Source organism: Oncorhynchus clarkii, chromosome 16 (assembly GCF_045791955.1).
Source record: "Oncorhynchus clarkii lewisi isolate Uvic-CL-2024 chromosome 16, UVic_Ocla_1.0, whole genome shotgun sequence".
Classification (NCBI taxonomy): Eukaryota; Metazoa; Chordata; class Actinopteri; order Salmoniformes; family Salmonidae; genus Oncorhynchus; species Oncorhynchus clarkii.
This window is the reverse complement of record NC_092162.1, coordinates 33,971,665-33,993,078: the sequence shown is the minus strand read 5'-3', so window position 1 is coordinate 33,993,078 and position 21,414 is coordinate 33,971,665. Positions and strand designations below refer to the sequence as shown.

Here is a 21,414-nt window from a genome sequence, read left to right as displayed (position 1 = left end):
CTCGGTGAGGGCTTACTGAGGCTCACTTTTGGAACATTTTGTCCTCTGTGTCTCTGCCAGCCTGTGTCTGTCTGCCTCCGTACCCAGATAAACCAGACCAATGTGCATTTAGCTTTTGAAATAATGTTTTGACGATGTGAATACTGTAGTAGGATTTTGTATGAACTGGGGGATTTAGAGTGCACTGCACATGGTGCAAAGTAACATGTCACGTAAAAGGCTTGTCTAATGAATGTGTTTAACTAAGTCTGTGACATCAACAAGGAGCACTGACAAGTGCTTTACATAAGTATTTTTATGTACGGTGTATGGGTCCCATACAGAGTCTAGTTCAAAACTGGCCCAGGGCACACGAGCAGAATAACGTGTTGAAACTCACTCACACTCTCTTTACTATGGTCTCTATGGAAATGGTGTTTACGCAGTGGTTTGGCTGTATGGTTTTTCTTTATGTTGGATTTTGGGGGAGAAAAGGGTGGGTGTTGAAGGAGAGCATTTTGGATTACTTATGTAACGGGGTGTGTTTAACTGAGTAATAGGGGTTGTAAAAAATTATAAAAGACCCTTGTAATGAAAGGGCTTTCAAAGAAGCCTGCCTGAAACTTGGGTTAACAACCCAAATATACATTTGTTGTGAGCTTCACAAGTCGTATGGAAAGTCAGGTTTCCATGAAAGCTGATAGTCGTAATACCTGGTTGTGCAAGTAATACTAGGAAGTATGTTTTTTTTATATATATTTTTTGTGCACATCCACACCTCAGCATTGTTCTTTGGCTATACACCCCCACCCCCCACCCCTTCTGCTGGGTCACTGTCATAACTGGAGGGCCTTCACCTTTCTGCTCCTCTGCCCCCAGTCAAACAGCACGGTTGGCTGGTGATGTAATTTAATCTAATGGATCTGCTTTTGTACGCACCCCTCAGGGTCTCGTCTCACCCTGCCTTAGACTCTGTCTATATCACTGTCTGGTCGCCAGTGCTATGGCAGTGCTAGGGTTCTGTCTGGTCGCCAGTGCTATGGCAGTGCTAGGGTTCTGTCTGGTCGCCAGTGCTATGGCAGTGCTAGGGTTTTGTCTGGTCGCCAGTGCTATGGCAGTGCTAGGGTTCTGTCTGGTCGCCAGTGCTATGGCAGTGCTAGGGTTCTGTCTGGTCGCCAGTGCTATGGCAGTGCTAGGGTTTTGTCTGGTCGCCAGTGCTATGGCAGTGCTAGGGTTCTGTCTGGTCGACAGTGCTATGGCAGTGCTAGGGTTCTGTCTGGTCGCCAGTGCTATGGCAGTGCTAGGGTTCTGTCTGGTCGCCAGTGCTATGGCAGTGCTAGGGTTCTGTCTGGTCGCCAGTGCTATGGCAGTGCTAGGGTTTTGTCTGGTCGCCAGTGCTATGGCAGTGCTAGGGTTCTGTCTGGTCGCCAGTGCTATGGCAGTGCTAGGGTTCTGTCTGGTCGCCAGTGCTATGGCAGTGCTAGGGTTCTGTCTGGTCGCCAGTGCTATGGCAGTGCTAGGGTTCTGTCTGGTCGCCAATGCTATGGCAGTGCTAGGGTTCTGTCTGGTCGCCAGTGCTATGGCAGTGCTAGGGTTCTGTCTGGTCGCCAGTGCTATGGCAGTGCTAGGGTTCTGCGTAGGCATAGAGTAGTGAGTCTCAACCGTGTCAGTGCTCTTTGGTGCCATGTTTGGTTTAAATCACTTTATTTTGTCAAACACTTATTTCTGATGCTCTGTCTTTCAGCATTGTTCTTCTGATTGTGGTTGGAGCCTTTTAAACTCTAATTGATGGATGAGAGCTGCATGATCAGTTGTTGTCGCGAAAAGCAGTTGAGCTTGCTCTCAAGGATGTTTTCCACTATGAACGTTTTAGATAAGCGTCACTGCGGTAGCTTCACTGAGAATCTCAAAGATCCACACACTTTGCCAACCCCAACCAAAGCCATAAACCACCACTACTTTCCCACAAATCCTTAACTCACACTAATATTTAATCACTTAAGATGGGTGAATTACTTGAGGTGAATTCCTCCCAAACCTGAAATCAAACACACAGGCACAGCTAACCTCAGTGTCAGTTTGGGCATTGCATAAGTTTGTCAGTTTCTCTGTTGTGCTTTCCGTTCCTTAAGCTCTATTTAATGTTTTTCTATGGTGCGGTTGTGGTTTGTACAGAGCTAGTTATAACCGGTTTTGGTGAGGACCAGACTCCTCTGCTGGTTTTAATTGCTATGCTGAACGAGGCCTGCCTGCCTTTCTCTCTCCATCCCCCTCTCCCTTTCTCTGGAGAGGGTAAAGGCATCTGCATGCTTCCCAGTTGAAACGGTTCGAAAGAGTTTGTGCATATATTGACATTTTGCGACGATTTTGTTTGTTTTGGACTTCAGTAAGGGTTTTTTCGGTTGTTTGGGGCACATTTTTTCTTGATGCTAACCGAAGTCTACGCCCCTTCGTCAGTGGTTGGTTAACAGTAGGGATTCTTCCGTAAAGTCTTGGTCATTCAACGGGAGACGACTCGTTTTCATGCACATTTCTTTTTTCATCTAGAAATACTGCACCAAACATCTTAGTTGCGTAATTTTACATCCAACTAAGATCTCCTTGGCAAAAACATCAATTAATGACAGATTTCTTGAATTATTTCTTTAAGAATGTGTATACTTGCTGCGGCATCTCAGAATGGACGGACAGTACTATTTCTGCTTTCTTCTCGTTTTTCAAGAGAATGTCCTTTTAAGTGAGTATGCGACCACACTCATTCGGGTAGCCGCCAGCCGAACTGAAGCATACTGACACCATAAGGGTGAAATGTTCTCTGTCACGCCTTGTCATATAATTACTGAACTTGTCTGGCAGTGGTGGATGGACTGAGGCTTTTCAGCCTTTTCAAATGCAGGAGCATGAATAATTCCAGTTAGTTGAGTATCTAAAGAGAAGCTTAAATGAGACGGGAACTTACTGGTTTATTAGAAAGTGACTCCTTTGAATTCCCATGTAATTCTATGGTGTAAAATCTAGCGGTCGACCTGTTGCTTGCAGCCCCGTTATTCGGCAGTGTAATCGAGGCATCAATATCCACATAAACGTTGGCATCTGCATTCTTAGGCCTACTTGCATAAATCATCATATCAATCTTTAATAGAGTACAAGTGAAGTGCTTTCTGTGTAAAAGCTACACATTGTTCAGTGCTACCAAACCGGTGGAATGGTTGAAGAATTACAATGTGGCCCAGTTTCACCCTGCAGCACCTCTTGTTCATGTGATGTTTGCCTTGCTTCCTGCTGCAGGCACGGGCACTAGTAAACTGTGCACCCCTTTTTCCAGACCAACAACAATCAAACCAACAATAGGTTAGCTAATTTAAAACATTAGACTTTGGATTTGTTTGATTCAATTTGACACTTAGTGTAAAAAAAAGGGGGGGGGGGGGTTCAATTGGCTGCCTAAAATGGCAAAAGGTCGCAAGAGTCTTCGTAGTTATGCAATCTTGCATGTTTGAGTCGCGGTATGGGAAGCATGCTAGTGGCATGGGGGAGGTTGTTTCAGCAGTCTTTAAATGGCCCTGTGCTCAGAGTAGGTGTCTCCCACCCAGAGTCTGGACAGGACCTTTTAGCTGGATCGTGTTCATTAGGCACTAAACGGAAGAAGACTCACTGGAACTTGTTCAATGAGAAACATGTTTTTTGTTGAAAAACATTTGAAAGCATTTTCTGTTGCTTGCCCTAAGGACCGTGACCCTGGTTCATGGCAGCGTGCATCCTCCTCAACAAGCCTGCACATGACTTAGAATGGGAGGTGAAGTCGGCCGCCCGAGCTTAAGAGCAATCAATAATGGCTGGCATTTAGCCTGTCCTTGTCAGCTGCTGAGCGCAGGGTTAATGAAGGGGCCCTTTTGCTTGAGGAACCTCAGGTGCTGCAGTGGTTGCTGCATAAGAGGGGTGATTTAATGGGGTTGTCGACTGCCCCAGTGGAGACCACCGTAAAGAATTTGTTGTAGTGAACCTGCGGGTATTTATACCATGAAACATAATGAATCCCACCAATCATGCACATCTGAATGGTCTTGCATATTAGCGCAATTATATAGGTTTCATTTTGTATGCACAGATATTGCTAGCTGGTTCAGTAAAATGCACTGGAGTTCCACAGTACACTAATAGCACTGCCTAAAGAAAAATTATACTCATAACCTGTAAGCCTCTGTTTCATATTGGCTGACATTCACCCATCTTATTTTCTCCCCTCTCTCCAGATGTTTACTAACTCAATGTGGGATCCCAGGTCTGTACAGAGGTGGAAAAAGGGACTCTGATCATCTCTGAACTTTAAAACCTCTGTGATTGAGGTCAGCACTTCAAAAATCAGGACACCATCTTAGGAAAAGCTATGCAATCAAACCGTATGGAAAGTCAGGTTCTCTCCCCGCTTCTTCTATTTTAAATTTGGAACGTTGTCACCAAAAGCCGAAAGACAATCACCAATGTGTGATGGTCAGCTATGCCAGAACACACCTTGCACACCTGGTTTGAAATGGCCTGAAGGAGTAATCATGATTAAGTTATGTTTATATTTGATATGCTGGTCTTCAAAATAAATTTTTCTCAATGTTTTTGTTTTTTCCTTTTGTCCAGTTATGGATGGGTTCTTCCTTCTCCTCCAATGTTGACATGTGTTGTTGGATGGGGCCACAGGCTAGTATGAATGGATAATCTGTCATGTTTGGACTGAGAGGCTAACATGTTGCACTGTGGAGCCTCTATGCCAGATGTTTAAAAAGTATTCCTAAAATGACCGATGATAATGATGTAGAAGAAGGGACTCCATTTCTATCATAGAATTTGTTCTAGGATGGACATGAATGTTCTTATGATGTAAATGTCAGACATTTTGGTCAGGGAGTTGGTCAACCATGGTTTGACAGTACTATGATAAGATAATATGAAAATAGAATTTAACTGCACTGCTGACAAACACAGTGCAGATACAATAACGTATCTGCACTGTGTCAGCCAGATTTAGACCACTTAAGCATTTATGGAATAATTTAACTGCCAATAATTACCCCCCCATTTTTCCTATGGCCGAAAAGCTGCTGTGTTGTACATTGAACATGTAACCAAATCTGAAATCCCGACCGACGGTTGGTAATGCTCCCACGTAGGGAAATAGAGCCCTGAGGCTTCAGGCTATTCGGCGTGGGAAATGTGGGGACCCAGTGTCCAGGTAGGCTACACGTATCTGTGTGTGGAAAACATTTAATCACAGGTAAGACATGTAACTTGTTCAGTGTAGTCTGTTTCTAACACCACTCACTACTTGTAGCTGTATAGTCCCTTTGTTTGTGTTGTTGGTCTTGGCTAGCTTAATGTTCTGGTTGATAGCACTCTATTTATGTAACCTTTATTTCTTCAGGGAGTCATACTGAGACAAAGGGCTCTTTTTCAATTACAGAAAATACACATCAAAATGCGAGCAGAAAGACATTCAAAAACAAACTCAATCATCAGTGATGAGGTCTTCATGCAAGATAATTGTTATGTAATGACATAAGGTCATGTGGCTGCTAGCATCGTCATGGAAAGGGGCTTGAGGGAAGCCCTACAATATTAAGTAGTGAGAACACTCAGGAGCAGGCAATGTTGAAAAGTCATCTTTAGATGTGTACTTTGCTTAAATTTAATTTTGTAATTGACTAAAACAAGCAGACAAAAATAAAATTGTTTTTGAAAAAGGCCAACTATTTGCTGTGAGCCAATGGGGTAACCTAGGTAACCACAGGTTGTTTTCCCCTCAGGCGGGCTTGGTTGTGAAGTTCTATTCTAATAACAAATGGGTCTATTTAAGCAATAAGGCACCTCAGGGGTTTGTGGTATATGGCCAATATACCACGGCTAAGGGCTGCTCTTAGTCGTAACGTGGAGTGCCTGAACACAGCCCTTAGCCGTGGTATACTGGCCATATACCACAAACCCCTGAGGTGCCTTATTGCTATTATAAACTGTTTATCAATGTAATTAAAGCAGTAAAAATAAAAGTTTTGTTGTGCCTGTGGTTTACGGTCTGATATACCACGGCTGTCAGCCAATCGGCATTCGGGGCTCGAACTACCCAGTTTATAAATGCCAACATTCCATTCATACAATGCAGTCAATCCACAGCCATACACTGGCTGAAATTGATGATAGGACTCAGACAAGTTGTAAATGCAACAGTTATTGACTGATATCGTATCATATAATGGCACTCCCAGCTCTCCAAGAAAACTGGTATGGTCTGTTTTTTAAAGGCTATTTATACAGAAAATTGCTATTAAAAATACATAAATGCATTTAAAATTCTGACTATTTTAAGTTGACAAGTCTATTACACAATTTCTGATATGCAGAAAGATCAAAGGCATTTAAGTAAAATCAGGATTATTCCTCCACTGCGTTTCATTCCAATTAGACTGGTTTGGCCAATATGGTTGCTATTTTCACCCCATTCTGGAACTTTGAGGGTCTATGACGTAGCCCCTCGAGTAATTTAACAGCATCTCTATGACTTGTATACTGTGAATGGGAATTCAATTCAATACAACTTTATACAGACAATTAAGAACGGTGGGTTAGGCCCTTTTTGTTGGGTAGTTGAGTAAGCAGTTCCTCAATGTGGACTCACGGACCTAGTATCAAACAAGCTTCATCAACACCCCTGTTTTCTTCCCTCTACACCCTTGTGCCTTATTTTACCTTCATCAAATGGAGGGCTAACTCATTTGATTCACAATTGTTTTTTTTTTTTATTAAAAAATGTTTTGATGCAGTATATAATTTGTCCCTGGTAGCAGGCCTATATCAGTTGACAATATGTTGTGCATTTGAAGACAACTGTTTGTCTCTATATGAGATTATAAAATGGTTTTAGGGGCATTGCTTTAACCAAATTGTCCAAGAGTTTTGGACACTGATGTGTCAATGTAATATTGGGCTAAATCTAAAATTGTTATATCATGTCTCCAAAAAAGGAGGCATAATATGGAATGATGTTAATTTAAGACCAAAAAATGATATTAACTCAACTTTTGACTGAAGGTAGTAATTACTATGAAAAGTCTTAGACATGTATATTGTATGTCACTTACCATTATGTTGATGAACTTGACATAGTCATATTTTCTACAGGAATTTATAAAAAAACTGAGCATTTTATGCCATGTAAGGGAAAAGTGGGAACCTTTTTTTGAGTGCTTCAAAAAATATATATATATTTTTGACTCATTTACTTATTTGACTTTGGATAGTGTTACAATACAATTTGCCGTTAACATTGTGTAAATAATGCTATGGAATGGGATCGAAAGGACCGTTTGAATCAATATCATCTGATCTTCTTGAATATCTGTTGAGGTACTTCCGTTTAGGAAGTCTGATTGGGAATAGTTCCCCAATTAACACCAAGACAAGGTTAGAAACACCTTTCCAAAATGGGTCCACTTTAGTCCACAACAACTGCCTAGCTGAAGCCTCTTCTCTTCATGAAAGCGTTTCCAAACTGGCAGAACGTCATGTTCAGTACACAGTAAAGCTTTGTATAACATGTTGAGCCATCAGTTGGTTTCCTGTCTGTTCTGTAACTTTAGTGAATACTGCATGGTGCCGTGTTCCTTGCTAACCTTTGAGCCCGTTTTAGTCGTTTCACTTCACACGGTAAACGAGTGGTGTGTGTGGAAATCGCAGTTGAATGGACAGGTATTATACACCCCAGACAGTTGTTGTCAACGTCTTTCAAACACTACCACTTTGAAGAGGCTACCTTCTGGATTATGAAGTCTCTTTTTTTACATTTTTTTAATATTTTTTTTATTATGATTTTATATTGTAGTACTTTGGCTCATGAGAATTTGTCACGCAAAGTCCAAGTTACAATACAGGTTATGGTTGCCGGTCTAAAACCAGGGCTGGATCATTCCAAAAGCTCATTCTTGATTGCCGAGTGTGGACTATTTAACGAACGGTATATTGGGCATATTGTCCACTGTCTTAACTAGCTTTTGTTTTGTTTGAAGTGAGCACAGTAGTTGATGGTTGACTCGTAAACGTGCTTCCAGGATTCAGTTGAGACAACAGCTTGTGCTGCCCCATCACGGTCGAGGCAATCCATCCTCCGTATTTGTTAGCCCAGTGCAGCATCCTGTTTTCACATTTTGACCTTTTTTAGTTTACAGCTATTGACAAACTCGATCTGTATTTGCTAGTCCGGTCCTACCTGTCTTCTACTTCTCTGACAGTTCTTTTGCTAGATCGTTTCCATAGATTAATTCAAAACTGATATCAGTCCAGACCTGTGTTGCATTTGTTTTTTTGACGGGCAATTTCTTTAAGTGTGATCGCTTTAAACCTGAGACTGTTTGTTTCTCTTTAACGTCAACCAACCTCAGGTCAAACTCCTCAAAGGCTTCTCGATGTGGTTTTACGTTTAGCTACTTTTATTGCCGCTTGACATTTTGAATACGTTACCTTTAAAGCTTAGCTGCAGAAAATATTTGGCTTTTGCCTTTTTAGAAATGTTTTTGAGTAACACACACCTCTCTCTTTGATACCTCTGTTTTTAATGTTACAGCCTGTACATTAACCGGGATTCCTCATACTCAGCTTCACCGAAGGGACCAGTTTGTCACCTGGAAAACCTCTTGTAACCTCTGACCTCTTTCACAGTGTAATCAAGTATGTGAGCGCTCCATTAAACGTCATAGCAACATCAACTATCACATGACTACCCTACTTTAATGTTGAGGCACCGCCACAACGAAGCTCTTTCTGCCATCTACTTGTTCATTCATGACATCGTATCTTGTTGGAGTAGTGAAGATGTTAGCGTGTAGGTTAAATTACCGTATTCATTCCTCTTCAAATCCAACACTCCTCTATGCAACGTTCTCACTACACATTGTGTAAGGAACCACAGCATTTCTGTTCTGCTTTGTTCTCCTGAACTACTACTTTCTTTCATCACATGTCAGTGTTCATACATTACGTGTCTTTACAATGTCATGTAAAATATGACATTTCTGTTGTTCAAAAAGCTGACTGGAGCCATTAGGTGTTTTAGCAAAGCATTGTTTTTGCTGTAAATGTTTGACAACTTCTGTTTTTCTTGAAATAAATGACCCAAAACACAAGTCTTTGTTTGGTTTTAATATCATCAATTCATTAATTAGACATGATAAAAGTAGCATTTTGTAATCCACTCCAACAAATACTTCTGTTCTTGTACAGTGGGCTCAAACCAACCTCTGATAGCAGTCTTTAAATCAAATTTTATTTGTCACATGCGCTGAATACAACAGGTGTAATACACCTTACAGTGAAATGCTTACTTACAAGCCCTTAACCAACAATGCAGTTTTAAGACCATACCTAAAAAGGAAGAATGATAAATATTTTAGAGCAGCAGTAAATAACAATTGCGGGTCAAGATACAGGGGGTACGGGTACATTGTCAATGCGGGGCTAGATACAGGGGATACCGGTACATTGTCAATGTGGGGCTAGATACAAGGGATACAGGTACATTGTCAATGCGGGGCTAGATACAGGGGATACCGGTACATTGTCAATGTGGGGCTAGATACAGGGGATACCGGTACATTGTCAATGTGGGGCTAGATACAGGTACATTGTCAATGTGTGGCTAGATACAGGGGATACCGGTACATTGTCAATGTGGGGCTAGATACAGGGGATACAGGTACATTGTCAATGTGGGGCTAGATACAGGTACATTGTCAATGTGGGGCTAGATACAGGGGATACAGGTACATTGTCAATGTGGGGCTAGATACGGGGGATACAGGTACATTATCAATGTGGGGCTAGATACAGGTACATTGTCAATGTGGGGCTAGATACAGGTACATTGTCAATGTGGGGCTAGATACAGGGGATACAGGTACATTGTCAATGTGGGGCTAGATACAGGGGATACCGGTACATTGTCAATGTGGGGCTAGATACAGGGGATACAGGTACATTGTCAATATGGGGCTAGATACAGGTACATTGTCAATGTGGGGCTAGATACAGGGGATACAGGTACATTATCAATGTGGGGCTAGATACAGGTACATTGTCAATGTGGGGCTAGATGCAGGGGAACAGGTACATTGTCAATGTGGAGCTAGATACAGGGGAAACAGGTCTATTGTCAATGTGGGGCTAGAAACGGGGGATACAGGTACATTATCAATGTGGGGCTAGATACAGAGGAAACAGGTATATTGTCAATGTGGGGCTAGATACAGGTACATTGTCAATGTGCGGGGCCACTGGTATTGAGATAATATGTAGGTAGAGTTATTAAATAGATAATGACAGAGTAGCGGGGGGGGGCAATGCAAATGGGTAGCCATTTGATTAGCTGTTCAGAAGTCTTATGGCTTGGAGGTAGAAGCTGTCTAGAAGCTTCTTGGATCTAGACTTGGCGCGCCGGTACCTCTTGCTGTGCGGTAGCAGAGAGAACAGTCTGTGACTAGGGTGGCTAGAGTCTTTGACAATTGTTAGGGCCTTCCTCTGACACCGCCTGGTGTAGAGGTTCTGAATGGCTGGAAGCTTGGCCCTGGTGATGTACTACCCTCTGTATTGCCTTGCAGTCAGAGGCTGAGCAGTTGCCATACCAGGCAGTGATGATCCTTAATGAACTGGTTGAACCCCACTTATGTAACCACCAAGTTCATGGCACAACAGTAGTGAGTAGTGGTCCTCTGTAGCTCTATTGGTAGATAATGGCGCTAGCAACGCTACAATAGTGGGTTCAATTCCTGGGATCCAAAGTCAATTCCTGCACGCATGACTAAGTCACTTCGGATCAAAGCATCTGCTAAATGTCTTACATTATTATATATTAGATGACGTGATAATAATTTTTTGATACTCCCAGTTTGAGAACTATTCTGACCAATTTGGTCCTAGTCTTTAAAAATGTAAAAAATGATTGTAGTTGTCAGCATCTCTGAGAGTGCCAGCTATTATGTCTGCTGTCTGTCAACCAGCTTAATCGAGCCGCCAACTGTCTCTGTTAGTCTGGTGCTCATCTGAGCGCAACTGATCTGCATCAGACTGTGATGCCTATATGTTGGTTTTACTGCTGCTGCCGTCCCCTGTCACTGTATATTTAGTAGATGCCCAAATGGACAAACTTGTTTCCCACAGCCGTCAATAATCCTTTCGATCAGAGCGGCTGTTTTCCCTTAAGGATTATCCCTCACTACCCTAACACCATTGTATTCCTCCAAAATAATGTATTTAACTGATCCAATCATTACAAACTGTGCTGCAGCCATCTGATGAATGAAAAAAAGACCTCTGTTACAAAACACCAAAAAGTTTAATGACATTTGGAGATTGCCAAACCAAGCCTTTGATACTGGGTGAGCCTACAAGGTATGGACTAGGGCTGTTCCTGTCTTGGTCGATCGAGAGTTTTCTTTCGACCAATACATTTTTAAAATGTATTTCTCCATAGGCTTAAAAACAGCGTATGTGTTTAAATAAAATCAACTACAGTATATGCACTGAGCTTGTCTGATATTTTAAGCACAGTGTTGATAAAAAAAAATGAAGACCCAAATCACTTGAGGGAGCCTGACTGCCATTGATTTGGGCCAGGCTCGTACTTGCCAGACTGTGTTTAAAAAAAATGTGCAGAGGCCCTGTGTGACTGCCGCACGCTCTCTCCCTCTCCTCCCTGCTGCAGGGACCAGGGACCATAGCATAGCAACAGTGTTTTTGCGCTGTCCGTGGTGCTGAAGCTGCAACAATTCATTTCTAGTTTCTTGTTTTTTCTCTCACTGAAAAGTTAAGTTACTGAAATCCCTCATTTGTTTAGGAAAACATTGCCTAAACCCTTGCTCTTTTTACGTGGCACATGTATCGCATGTGGGCCTGACCTACTGTATAGCATACCATAATCACATCAATACATTTGTTATAACAAACTCCTACACCGTAGCACACGTGATAGCATAACGGATGCAGAGGACGTGTAAAATAAACGTAATGTTTAGTGGTTGCTCAGGAAGGAAAGGGGAAGTCCGATGTATGGAAGACATTTGACTTAGTTGTAGAAGCATACAATATTTAAAAAATCGGACCATTTGGAACAGTGTAAAGAACACTAAACACATAATTGTACCAAAGAGTCTTGTAACTGCTTTTTTAAAAGCCTTTATTACTGCAAACACTAAAGACAGACGCATCAGCCCCAGCGCCAAAACAAATCAGTTGGAGGGGCGTTCCATTTCCATGGACCGGACCATTTTTTTTTTCATGTAAAAATGCAACTTATACAATGGGTGGGCTTAGAATGAGAGTTCCCATTGTTCTAAAGCAATTCACACCTGTATTAAATGCACAGCATAGATCTACATGCCCATGGTCATGTTCCATGTGTTGACATGGCCTGTTGGCAATCACAGGCTTCTCATTAATGGTACATTGATCTCTTAACTTCAGCATCATAGACAGCTCTATATATTTGCATCATGCATGGCCTACTACATGAAATAGTGAAATACAGTAGGATTTCAATTAAATCCGAATACTTTTACTAACAACTGTAGCTGTTCACATTGATATCACCTTTATAATAGGCTAACATGGTGACCACACCCCTCGCATTGCAAAATAAATGTACACATACGCATTATTCAATCATTACGAGCATCTACAGAGCCAGGCGCTAAAATAGAACTTGGTTCTATTTCTGACGCTTGATGCGCTGAAAGTTCCGCCTCTCCCATCTCCTCATTGGTTTTTAGGAGCATATACCCACGTGGGTGATTGAAAGGCACCTAATACCATAACCCATTCAAAGGCACTTAAATATTTTCTCTTCCCCATTTACCCTCTGAATGTCACACATACACAATCCATGTTTAATGTATTTATTTAACCTTTTATTTAACCAGGTAGGCAAGTTGAGAACAATTGCGACCTGGCCAAGATAAAGCAAAGCATACACATACAACAACAGAGTTACACATGGAGTAAAACAAACATACAGTCAATAATACAGTAGAAAAATAAGTCTATATACAATGTGAGCAAGTGAGGTGAGATGGGAGGTGAAGGCAAAAAAAAAGGCCATGGTGGCGAAATAAATACAATATAGCAAGTAAAACACTGGAATGGTAGATTTGCAGTGGAAGAATGTGCAAAGTAGAGAGAGAAAATGGGGTGCAAAGGAGAAAAATAAATAAATACAATAGGGGAAGTGGTACAGTGCCTTGCAAAAGTATTCGGCCCCCTTGAACTTTGCGACCTTTTGCCACATTTCAGGCTTCAAACATAAAGATATAAAACTGTATTTTTTTGTGAAGAATCAACAGCAAGTGGGACACAATCATGAAGTGGAACAACATTTATTGGATATTTCAAACTTTTTTAACAAATCAAAAACTGAAAAATTGGGCGTGCAAAATTATTCAGCCCCCTTAAGTTAATACTTTGTAGCGCCACCTTTTGCTGCGATTACAGCTGTAAGTCGCTTGGGGTATGTCTCTATCAGTTTTGCACATCGAGAAACTGACATTTTTTCCCATTCCTCCTTGCAAAACAGCTCGAGCTCAGTGAGGTTGGATGGAGAGCATTTGTGAACAGCAGTTTTCAGTTCTTTCCACAGATTCTCGATTGGATTCAGGTCTGGACTTTGACTTGGCCATTCTAACACCTGGATATGTTTATTTTTGAACCATTCCATTGTAGATTTTGCTTTATGTTTTGGATCATTGTCTTGTTGGAAGACAAATCTCCGTCCCAGTCTCAGGTCTTTTGCAGACTCCATCAGGTTTTCTTCCAGAATGGTCCTGTATTTGGCTCCATCCATCTTCCCATCAATTTTAACCATCTTCCCTGTCCCTGCTGAAGAAAAGCAGGCCCAAACCATGATACTGCCACCACCATGTTTGACAGTGGGGATGGTGTGTTCAGGGTGATGAGCTGTGTTGCTTTTACGCCAAACATAACATTTTGCATTGTTGCCAAAAAGTTCAATTTTGGTTTCATCTGACCAGAGCACCTTCTTCCACATGTTTGGTGTGTCTCCCAGGTGGCTTGTGGCAAACTTTAAACAACACTTTTTATGGATATCTTTAAGAAATGGCTTTCTTCTTGCCACTCTTCCATAAAGGCCAGATTTGTGCAATATACGACTGATTGTTGTCCTATGGACAGAGTCTCCCACCTCAGCTGTAGATCTCTGCAGTTCATCCAGAGTGATCATGGGCCTCTTGGCTGCATCTCTGATCAGTCTTCTCCTTGTATGAGCTGAAAGTTTAGAGGGACGGCCAGGACTTGGTAGATTTGCAGTGGTCTGATACTCCTTCCATTTCAATATTATCGCTTGCACAGTGCTCCTTGGGATGTTTAAAGCTTGGGAAATCTTTTTGTATCCAAATCCGGCTTTAAACTTCTTCACAACAGTATCTCGGACCTGCCTGGTGTGTTCCTTGTTCTTCATGATGCTCTCTGCGCTTTTAACGGACCTCTGAGACTATCACAGTGCAGGTGCATTTATACGGAGACTTGATTACACACAGGTGGATTGTATTTATCATCATTAGTCATTTAGGTCAACATTGGATCATTCAGAGATCCTCACTAAACTTCTGGAGAGAGTTTGCTGCACTGAAAGTAAAGGGGCTGAATAATTTTGAACGCCCAATTTTTCAGTTTTTGATTTGTTAAAGAAGTTTGAAATATCCAATAAATGTCGTTCCACTTCATGATTGTGTCCCACTTGTTGTTGATTCTTCACAAAAAAATACAGTTTTATATCTTTATGTTTGAAGCCTGAAATGTGGCAAAAGGTCGCAAAGTTCAAGGGGGGTGAATACTTTCGCAAGGCACTGTATGTGTCGAATTGCCATGCTTTATCTTGGCCAGGTCGCAGTTGCAAATGAGAACTTGTTCTCAACTAGCCTACCTGGTTAAATAAAGGTGAAATAAAAAACATCAGCTGACTGGATTTGGGAGAAGGAGAAATGGGGAAGGCTTTGGCGAGTTGTTGTGGGGGGTGCAGTGCTGTTGACCGGGGTAGGGGTAGCCAGGTGGAAAGCATGGCAAGCCGTAGAAAAATGCTTATTGAATTTCTCAGTTATAGTGGATTTATCGGTGGTGACAGTGTTTCCTATCCTCAGTGCAGTGGGCAGCTGGGAGGTGTTCTTATTCTCCATGGACTTCACAGTGTCCCAGAACTTTTTTGAGTTTGTGTTGCAGGAAGCAAATTTCTGCTTGAAAAAGCTAGCCTTGGCTTTTCTAACTGCCTGTGTATATTGGTTTCTAGCTTCCCTGAAAAGTTGCATATCACGGGGGCTGTTCGATGCTAATGCGGAACGCCATAGGTTGTTTTTGTGTTGGTTAAGGGAAGTCAGGTCCGGAGAGAACCAAGGGCTATATTTGTTCCTGGTTCTACATTTCTTGAATGATGGTGAGGAAGGCTTTTTTTTTTAAATAACCAGGCATCCTCTACTGATGGAATGAGGATGTCTCAATAAATCCTTCTTTAACCTGTCTCCTCCCCTTCATCTACACTGATTGAAGTGGTTTTAACAAGTGACATCAATAAGGGATCATAGCTTTCACCTGGTCAGTCTAAGTCATGGAAAAGGCAGGTGTTCTTAAAGTTTTTTTTATAGTCATGTTAGTTGTAAACATGGTTCATCCCTGTGAAGTTTTGACTGAAACATCTCCAATAGATAGAGATTATCTGACGTCTTGAGCTGTTGACTGTACTGTTTATTACCCCCCCAGTTAGGGTAAAAAAAAACTAAACCCAATGAAAGCCTACCAGGCTACCTTTGACCCCTCTATCCTCAGCCCTATTGTCTGTCTGACCTGTATTATTTAGATAGAAGAGGAGCTGGGGTAGTGGGGAACCCTGCCGAACTTCCCTAATTGGCCCCATAGGTAGAGCACTATTATCACACTATTACACTGGAACATGCTAACCGCCTCACACTGTCTCTGAGAACGTATATGAGACACACTTGGCAGACTGTGTCACTGTCTCATGTTCCCATGTTCAGCTGGGTACACAATGTATTGAGAGTACTGTATATGGAGCGGGGATGATGAGGTGGAGATTTGAGAGGTGCAGCAGGGTGGTGGGGGCTGTGAAATTGAGCTAAAGGGGATTGAGGGAGGGAGACATTCAACAGGGAGGGAAGGGAGGGCTAGGGTAGTTAATGTTTAGACAACAGCTCTGACATGGTAATGACTCAATAGGAAGACTGGCGAGAAAGCGTCATGTTCAAAAGCCCCGAATACACTTGTCAGGGATATTACAGACTAATGCATCATGTTATGGGGCAGCTGTTGGTATTATTTATTTATTTTAAGTTATTTGGAATTTTACAATTTATGTGGTGGTGCAATTTAATGATATGATTAGAATAATTATGGTATTCCATTGTCAAATTGTGGTTTTCTTTGACAAATAAATCAAATCAAATCAAATCAAATTTTATTTGTCACATACACATGGTTAGCAGATGTTAATGCGAGTGTAGCGAAATGCTTGTGCTTCTAGTTCCGACAATGCAGTAATAACAAGTAATCTAACTAACAATTCCAAAACTACTGTCTTGTACACAGTGTAAGGGGATAAAGAATATGTACATAAGGATATATGAATGAGTGATGGTACAGAGCAGCATAGGCAAGATACAGTAGATGGTATCGAGTACAGTATGTACAAATGAGATGAGTATGTAAACAAAGTGGCATAGTTTAAAGTGGCTAGTGATACATGTATTACATAAGGATACAGTCGATGATATAGAGTACAGTATATACGTATGCATATGAGATGAATAATGTAGGGTAAGTAACATTATATAAGGTAGCATTGTTTAAAGTGGCTAGTGATATATTTACATCATTTCCCATCAATTCCCATTATTAAAGTGGCTGGAGTTGAGTCAGTGTCAGTGTGTTGGCAGCAGCCACTCAGTGTTAGTGGTGGCTGTTTAACAGTCTGATGGCCTTGAGATAGAAGCTGTTTTTCAGTCTCTCGGTCCCAGCTTTGATGCACCTGTACTGACCTCGCCTTCTGGATGATAGCGGGGTGAACAGGCAGTGGCTCGGGTGGTTGATGTCCTTGATGATCTTTATGGCCTTCCTGTGACATCGGGTGGTGTAGGTGTCCTGGAGGGCAGGTAGTTTGTACCCGGTGATGCGTTGTGCAGACCTCACTACCCTCTGGAGAGCCTTACGGTTGAGGGCGGTGCAGTTGCCATACCAGGCGGTGATACAGCCCGCCAGGATGCTCTCGATTGTGCATCTGTAGAAGTTTGTGAGTGCTTTTGGTGACAAGCCGAATTTCTTCAGCCTCCTGAGGTTGAAGAGGCGCTGCTGCGCCTTCTTCACGATGCTGTCTGTGTGAGTGGACCAATTCAGTTTGTCTGTGATGTGTATGCCGAGGAACTTAAAACTTGCTACCCTCTCCACTACTGTTCCATCGATGTGGATAGGGGGGTGTTCCCTCTGCTGTTTCCTGAAGTCCACAATCATCTCCTTAGTTTTGTTGACGTTGAGTGTGAGGTTATTTTCCTGACACCACACTCCGAGGGCCCTCACCTCCTCCCTGTAGGCCGTCTCGTCATTGTTGGTAATTAAGCCTACCACTGTTGTGTCGTCCGCAAACTTGATGATTGAGTTGGAGGCGTGCGTGGCCACGCAGTCGTGGGTGAACAGGGAGTACAGGAGAGGGCTCAGAACGCACCCTTGTGGGGCCCCAGTGTTGAGGATCAGCGGGGAGGAGATGTTGTTGCCTACCCTCACCACCTGGGGGCGGCCCGTCAGGAAGTCCAGTACCCAGTTGCACAGGGCGGGGTCGAGACCCACGGTCTCGAGCTTGATGACGAGCTTGGAGGGTACTATGGTGTTGAATGCCGAGCTGTAGTCGATGAACAGCATTCTCACATAGGTATTCCTCTTGTCCAGATGGGTTAGGGCAGTGTGCAGTGTGGTTGAGATTGCATCGTCTGTGGACCTATTTGGGCGGTAAGCAAATTGGAGTGGGTCTAGGGTGTCAGGTAGGGTGGAGGTGATATGGTCCTTGACTAGTCTCTCAAAGCACTTCATGATGACGGATGTGAGTGCTACGGGGCGGTAGTCGTTTAGCTCAGTTACCTTAGCTTTCTTGGGAACAGGAACAATGGTGGCCCTCTTGAAGCATGTGGGAACAGCAGACTGGTATAGGGATTGATTGAATATGTCCATAAACACACCGGCCAGCTGGTCTGCGCATGCTCTGAGGGCGCGGCTGGGGATGCCGTCTGGGCCTGCAGCCTTGCGAGGGTTAACACGTTTAAATGTCTTACTCACCTCGGCTGCAGTGAAGGAGAGACCGCATGTTTTCGTTGCAGGCCGTGTCAGTGGCACTGTATTGTCCTCAAAGCGGGCAAAAAAGTTATTTAGTCTGCCTGGGAGCAAGACATCCTGGTCCGTGACTGGGCTGGATTTCTTCCTGTAGTCCGTGATTGACTGTAGACCCTGCCACATGCCTCTTGTGTCTGAGCCGTTGAATTGAGATTCTACTTTGTCTCTGTACTGGCGCTTAGCTTGTTTGATAGCCTTGCGGAGGGAATAGCTGCACTGTTTGTATTCGGTCATGTTACCAGACACCTTGCCCTGATTAAAAGCAGTGGTTCGCGCTTTCAGTTTCACACGAATGCTGCCATCAATCCACGGTTTCTGGTTAGGGAATGTTTTAATCGTTGCTACGGGAACGACATCTTCAACGCACGTTCTAATGAACTCGCACACCGAATCAGCGTATTCGTCAATGTTGTTATCTGACGCAATACGAAACATCTCCCAGTCCACGTGATGGAAGCAGTCTTGGAGTGTGGAGTCAGCTTGGTCGGACCAGCGTTGGACAGACCTCAGCGTGGGAGCCTCTTGTTTTAGTTTCTGTCTGTAGGCAGGGATCAACAAAATGGAGTCGTGGTCAGCTTTTCCGAAAGGGGGGCGGGGCAGGGCCCCAGGGCCCCCAAATATCTTTACAATGGAGATTACATTTCAACGGGTTAAAGGTGCAATATGCAGAAATCATTCAGCCATTTCCTGGTTGCTAAAGTTCTAAGAGTTGGCTTGTTTTGTCACAAACTGAAATTAGGCAATCTATAGTGCAGTGAATCATTGTACCATCTAAGCCGCTGTGAAATATATTTTCAATATCAAAAAATATAGTATTTTCAGCTTTTTGAAGCTTGTGTACAAAACCAAAATTAAGACGCAAAAACAAAACGGGAAGCATATGAATAGAGAACATACCACTTCTTAGACTTACTTTCAATGAAAATGACAGATCTATAACACACACTTCTATGTGAATTTGGTCTGGTCACCCAAAAAGTGACATATTGCAGCTTTTAAAAAGGGATTTGGGGAGGATTCTTAATTTATGTTCAATATAGGATGGAGTTTTAAGATCATGTAGACAGCTGCTGCTGTACATTTTGTCCTGTTCAAGTTCAGTTCTACCTAAAGCACCTTGCTAGGAGTACAACATTAAATAAATATTGTGGTCACAAAGAAACTGCGGTTTGGACAACAGTACAGAAGCCACAGAAGTTGTAGGGCGAGAAACTGCCATCTGGAGTTGTGTGTCACAGGTTTGCATGTTTTCACCAGGTGCAATAGTTTCTTTCCCTCTGTGTCACCTATATACAGTGTAGGCCTTAGAGATGCATGACACAACAGCGTATGACATACATACAGTATATGCATTGCAACTACATTCACATTGTCTGATCAATCAGTTAAGTAATCACAATTCGCTTGGGAAAGCATTTATCTTCGTAAGCAATATTTGTATTTTTTCATTCTAATTCAAATTTTAAAAAAATTCATCAGACAAACTGTCACAAACCATAGGAGTCAATGATTTCCCACAATTTTATTAACTATTCTATCTTCCGCGCTCTCATTTTTGTTATTTAAATTTTTGTATAGAAAATTGTTGAGAAAGTTAATGACTCAGCAGCACTCAGAAGGGTGATCAAAATAGAGGTGGGGAAAAGAGAGGAAGAGAGAGAGCTTTAACTGTGTACAGCTGAGAGATTAAACAGGAAGCGAGCGTCGCCTATAAAACAGAGTACCAGTCTTTAACAGGGGTACGTGCCGGTGTACAGAGTGAAATTTAACATGGGCATAGGAAAGGACGGGAGGGGGAGAGAGCGAGCGCTAGAGATACGTAACCGTATTTGAAAAGGAGAGAGGGGAGGGGTGAGAGTGGATCTTGCTATCCCCATGGAGCTGCAGAGAGAAAGTGAGTGAGCGAGGGTCAAAAAGCAGGTATGGGACAGCTGAGTAGATCGTCTGGGTCGCAGTGATGTCAGTGACACGTAGTTGAATACCCTCCCCTCCTCGTAGTAGGAATGCAAACACTCTCACAAACGCATGTGCAGACATGTCAATGTCTAGACATACTGACATATACACATCTTCACATGTACACATACTCATGGAAACAATGAGACTTACAGGCTTGCATAACACACACTAACGGACCACAACCACACACATCCACCTCTGCCCACATTGGTTACAGTTGGTTACACGCTGTATGTTTTTGTATGGGCTGCATACAGGCCATACATACAGTAAATACTTTACCTGAAGCGAGTAAATGCAATGTAAGTAGAGTAGGGAGTTTCAGGTTCCCACTCTTACTTGTGCTGTAGCCAAGCATGTTCTCACATATGAAATACCCTGCAGGAGAAGCATGTTAGATCAGGTAATGCACAGTAAAGACACCCAATATAGAGGCTACACTGCACTGTTATGAAAGTGACAAAACACCTGTCACTTACAGCAGGTCATAACAGTTGTATAACGTGTGTCTGATATAACACTACTGTGGCACACTGAAGCTTCCATGTAAACTTGCACTGTAAAAAAGTATTCACACCCCTTGACCTTTTCCACATTTAAAATGGATTAAAGTGAGATTGTGTGTCACTGGCACACACACAATGTTTACAAATGATTTCAAATGGAAAAGCTTAAATGTCTGGAGTCAATAAGTAATCAGGTCCCTTTGTTATTGCAAGCCTAAATAAGTTCAGGAGTATAAAGTTGCTTAATGCTACAATATTTAACGTTTTTGGCGACCTGACAAAATTCTCATAGAAATGTGTTATAGATCTGTAGTTCTCATTTAAAGCAAGTGTAAGAAGTGGTAGATCTGTTCTATGAGCGCTATTTCTATGCTTCACATTCTCAAGTTTTGTTTTTGGGACGTTTACTTTTGTTTTTGTACACCAGCTGAAAATACAATATTTATGGTTATAGAAAAGATATTCCACAGCGGTTTTACAATAATTCTCTACACTACTTGCTTATTTTTTCACATAAACTGAAATAATGTGAACTATTAGAATTTTAGCA

At 42.3% G+C, this 21,414-nt stretch overlaps 2 protein-coding genes across 3 annotated transcripts in view; one reads left to right on the top strand and one right to left on the bottom strand.

The window, feature by feature from the left end:
• Window positions 1-21,414, top strand: part of LOC139367570 (serine/threonine-protein kinase 35-like) — a 57,485-nt gene that overhangs the window by 13,161 nt on the left and 22,910 nt on the right. Inside the window, exon 3 of one of the 2 annotated variants that reach the window (XM_071105822.1) lies at window positions 4,233-4,943. The exons of the other annotated variant lie outside the window; for it this stretch is intronic. The gene's annotated coding sequence lies outside the window, so the exon portion shown is untranslated. Of the gene's footprint in view, window positions 1-4,232; window positions 4,944-21,414 lie in introns of those variants that run through there. 2 annotated transcript variants of the gene reach the window in all.
• Window positions 961-1,665, bottom strand: LOC139367301 (uncharacterized). Its single transcript, XM_071105524.1, has one exon. It carries the CDS (start codon window positions 1,663-1,665, stop codon window positions 961-963), a length of 705 nt encoding a protein of 234 aa, XP_070961625.1.

Coding starts and splice junctions, on each gene's coding strand:
- LOC139367301 (XM_071105524.1), bottom strand. CDS start 1,665: ATGGCACCAAAGAGCACTGACACGGTTGAGACTCACTACTCTATGCCT.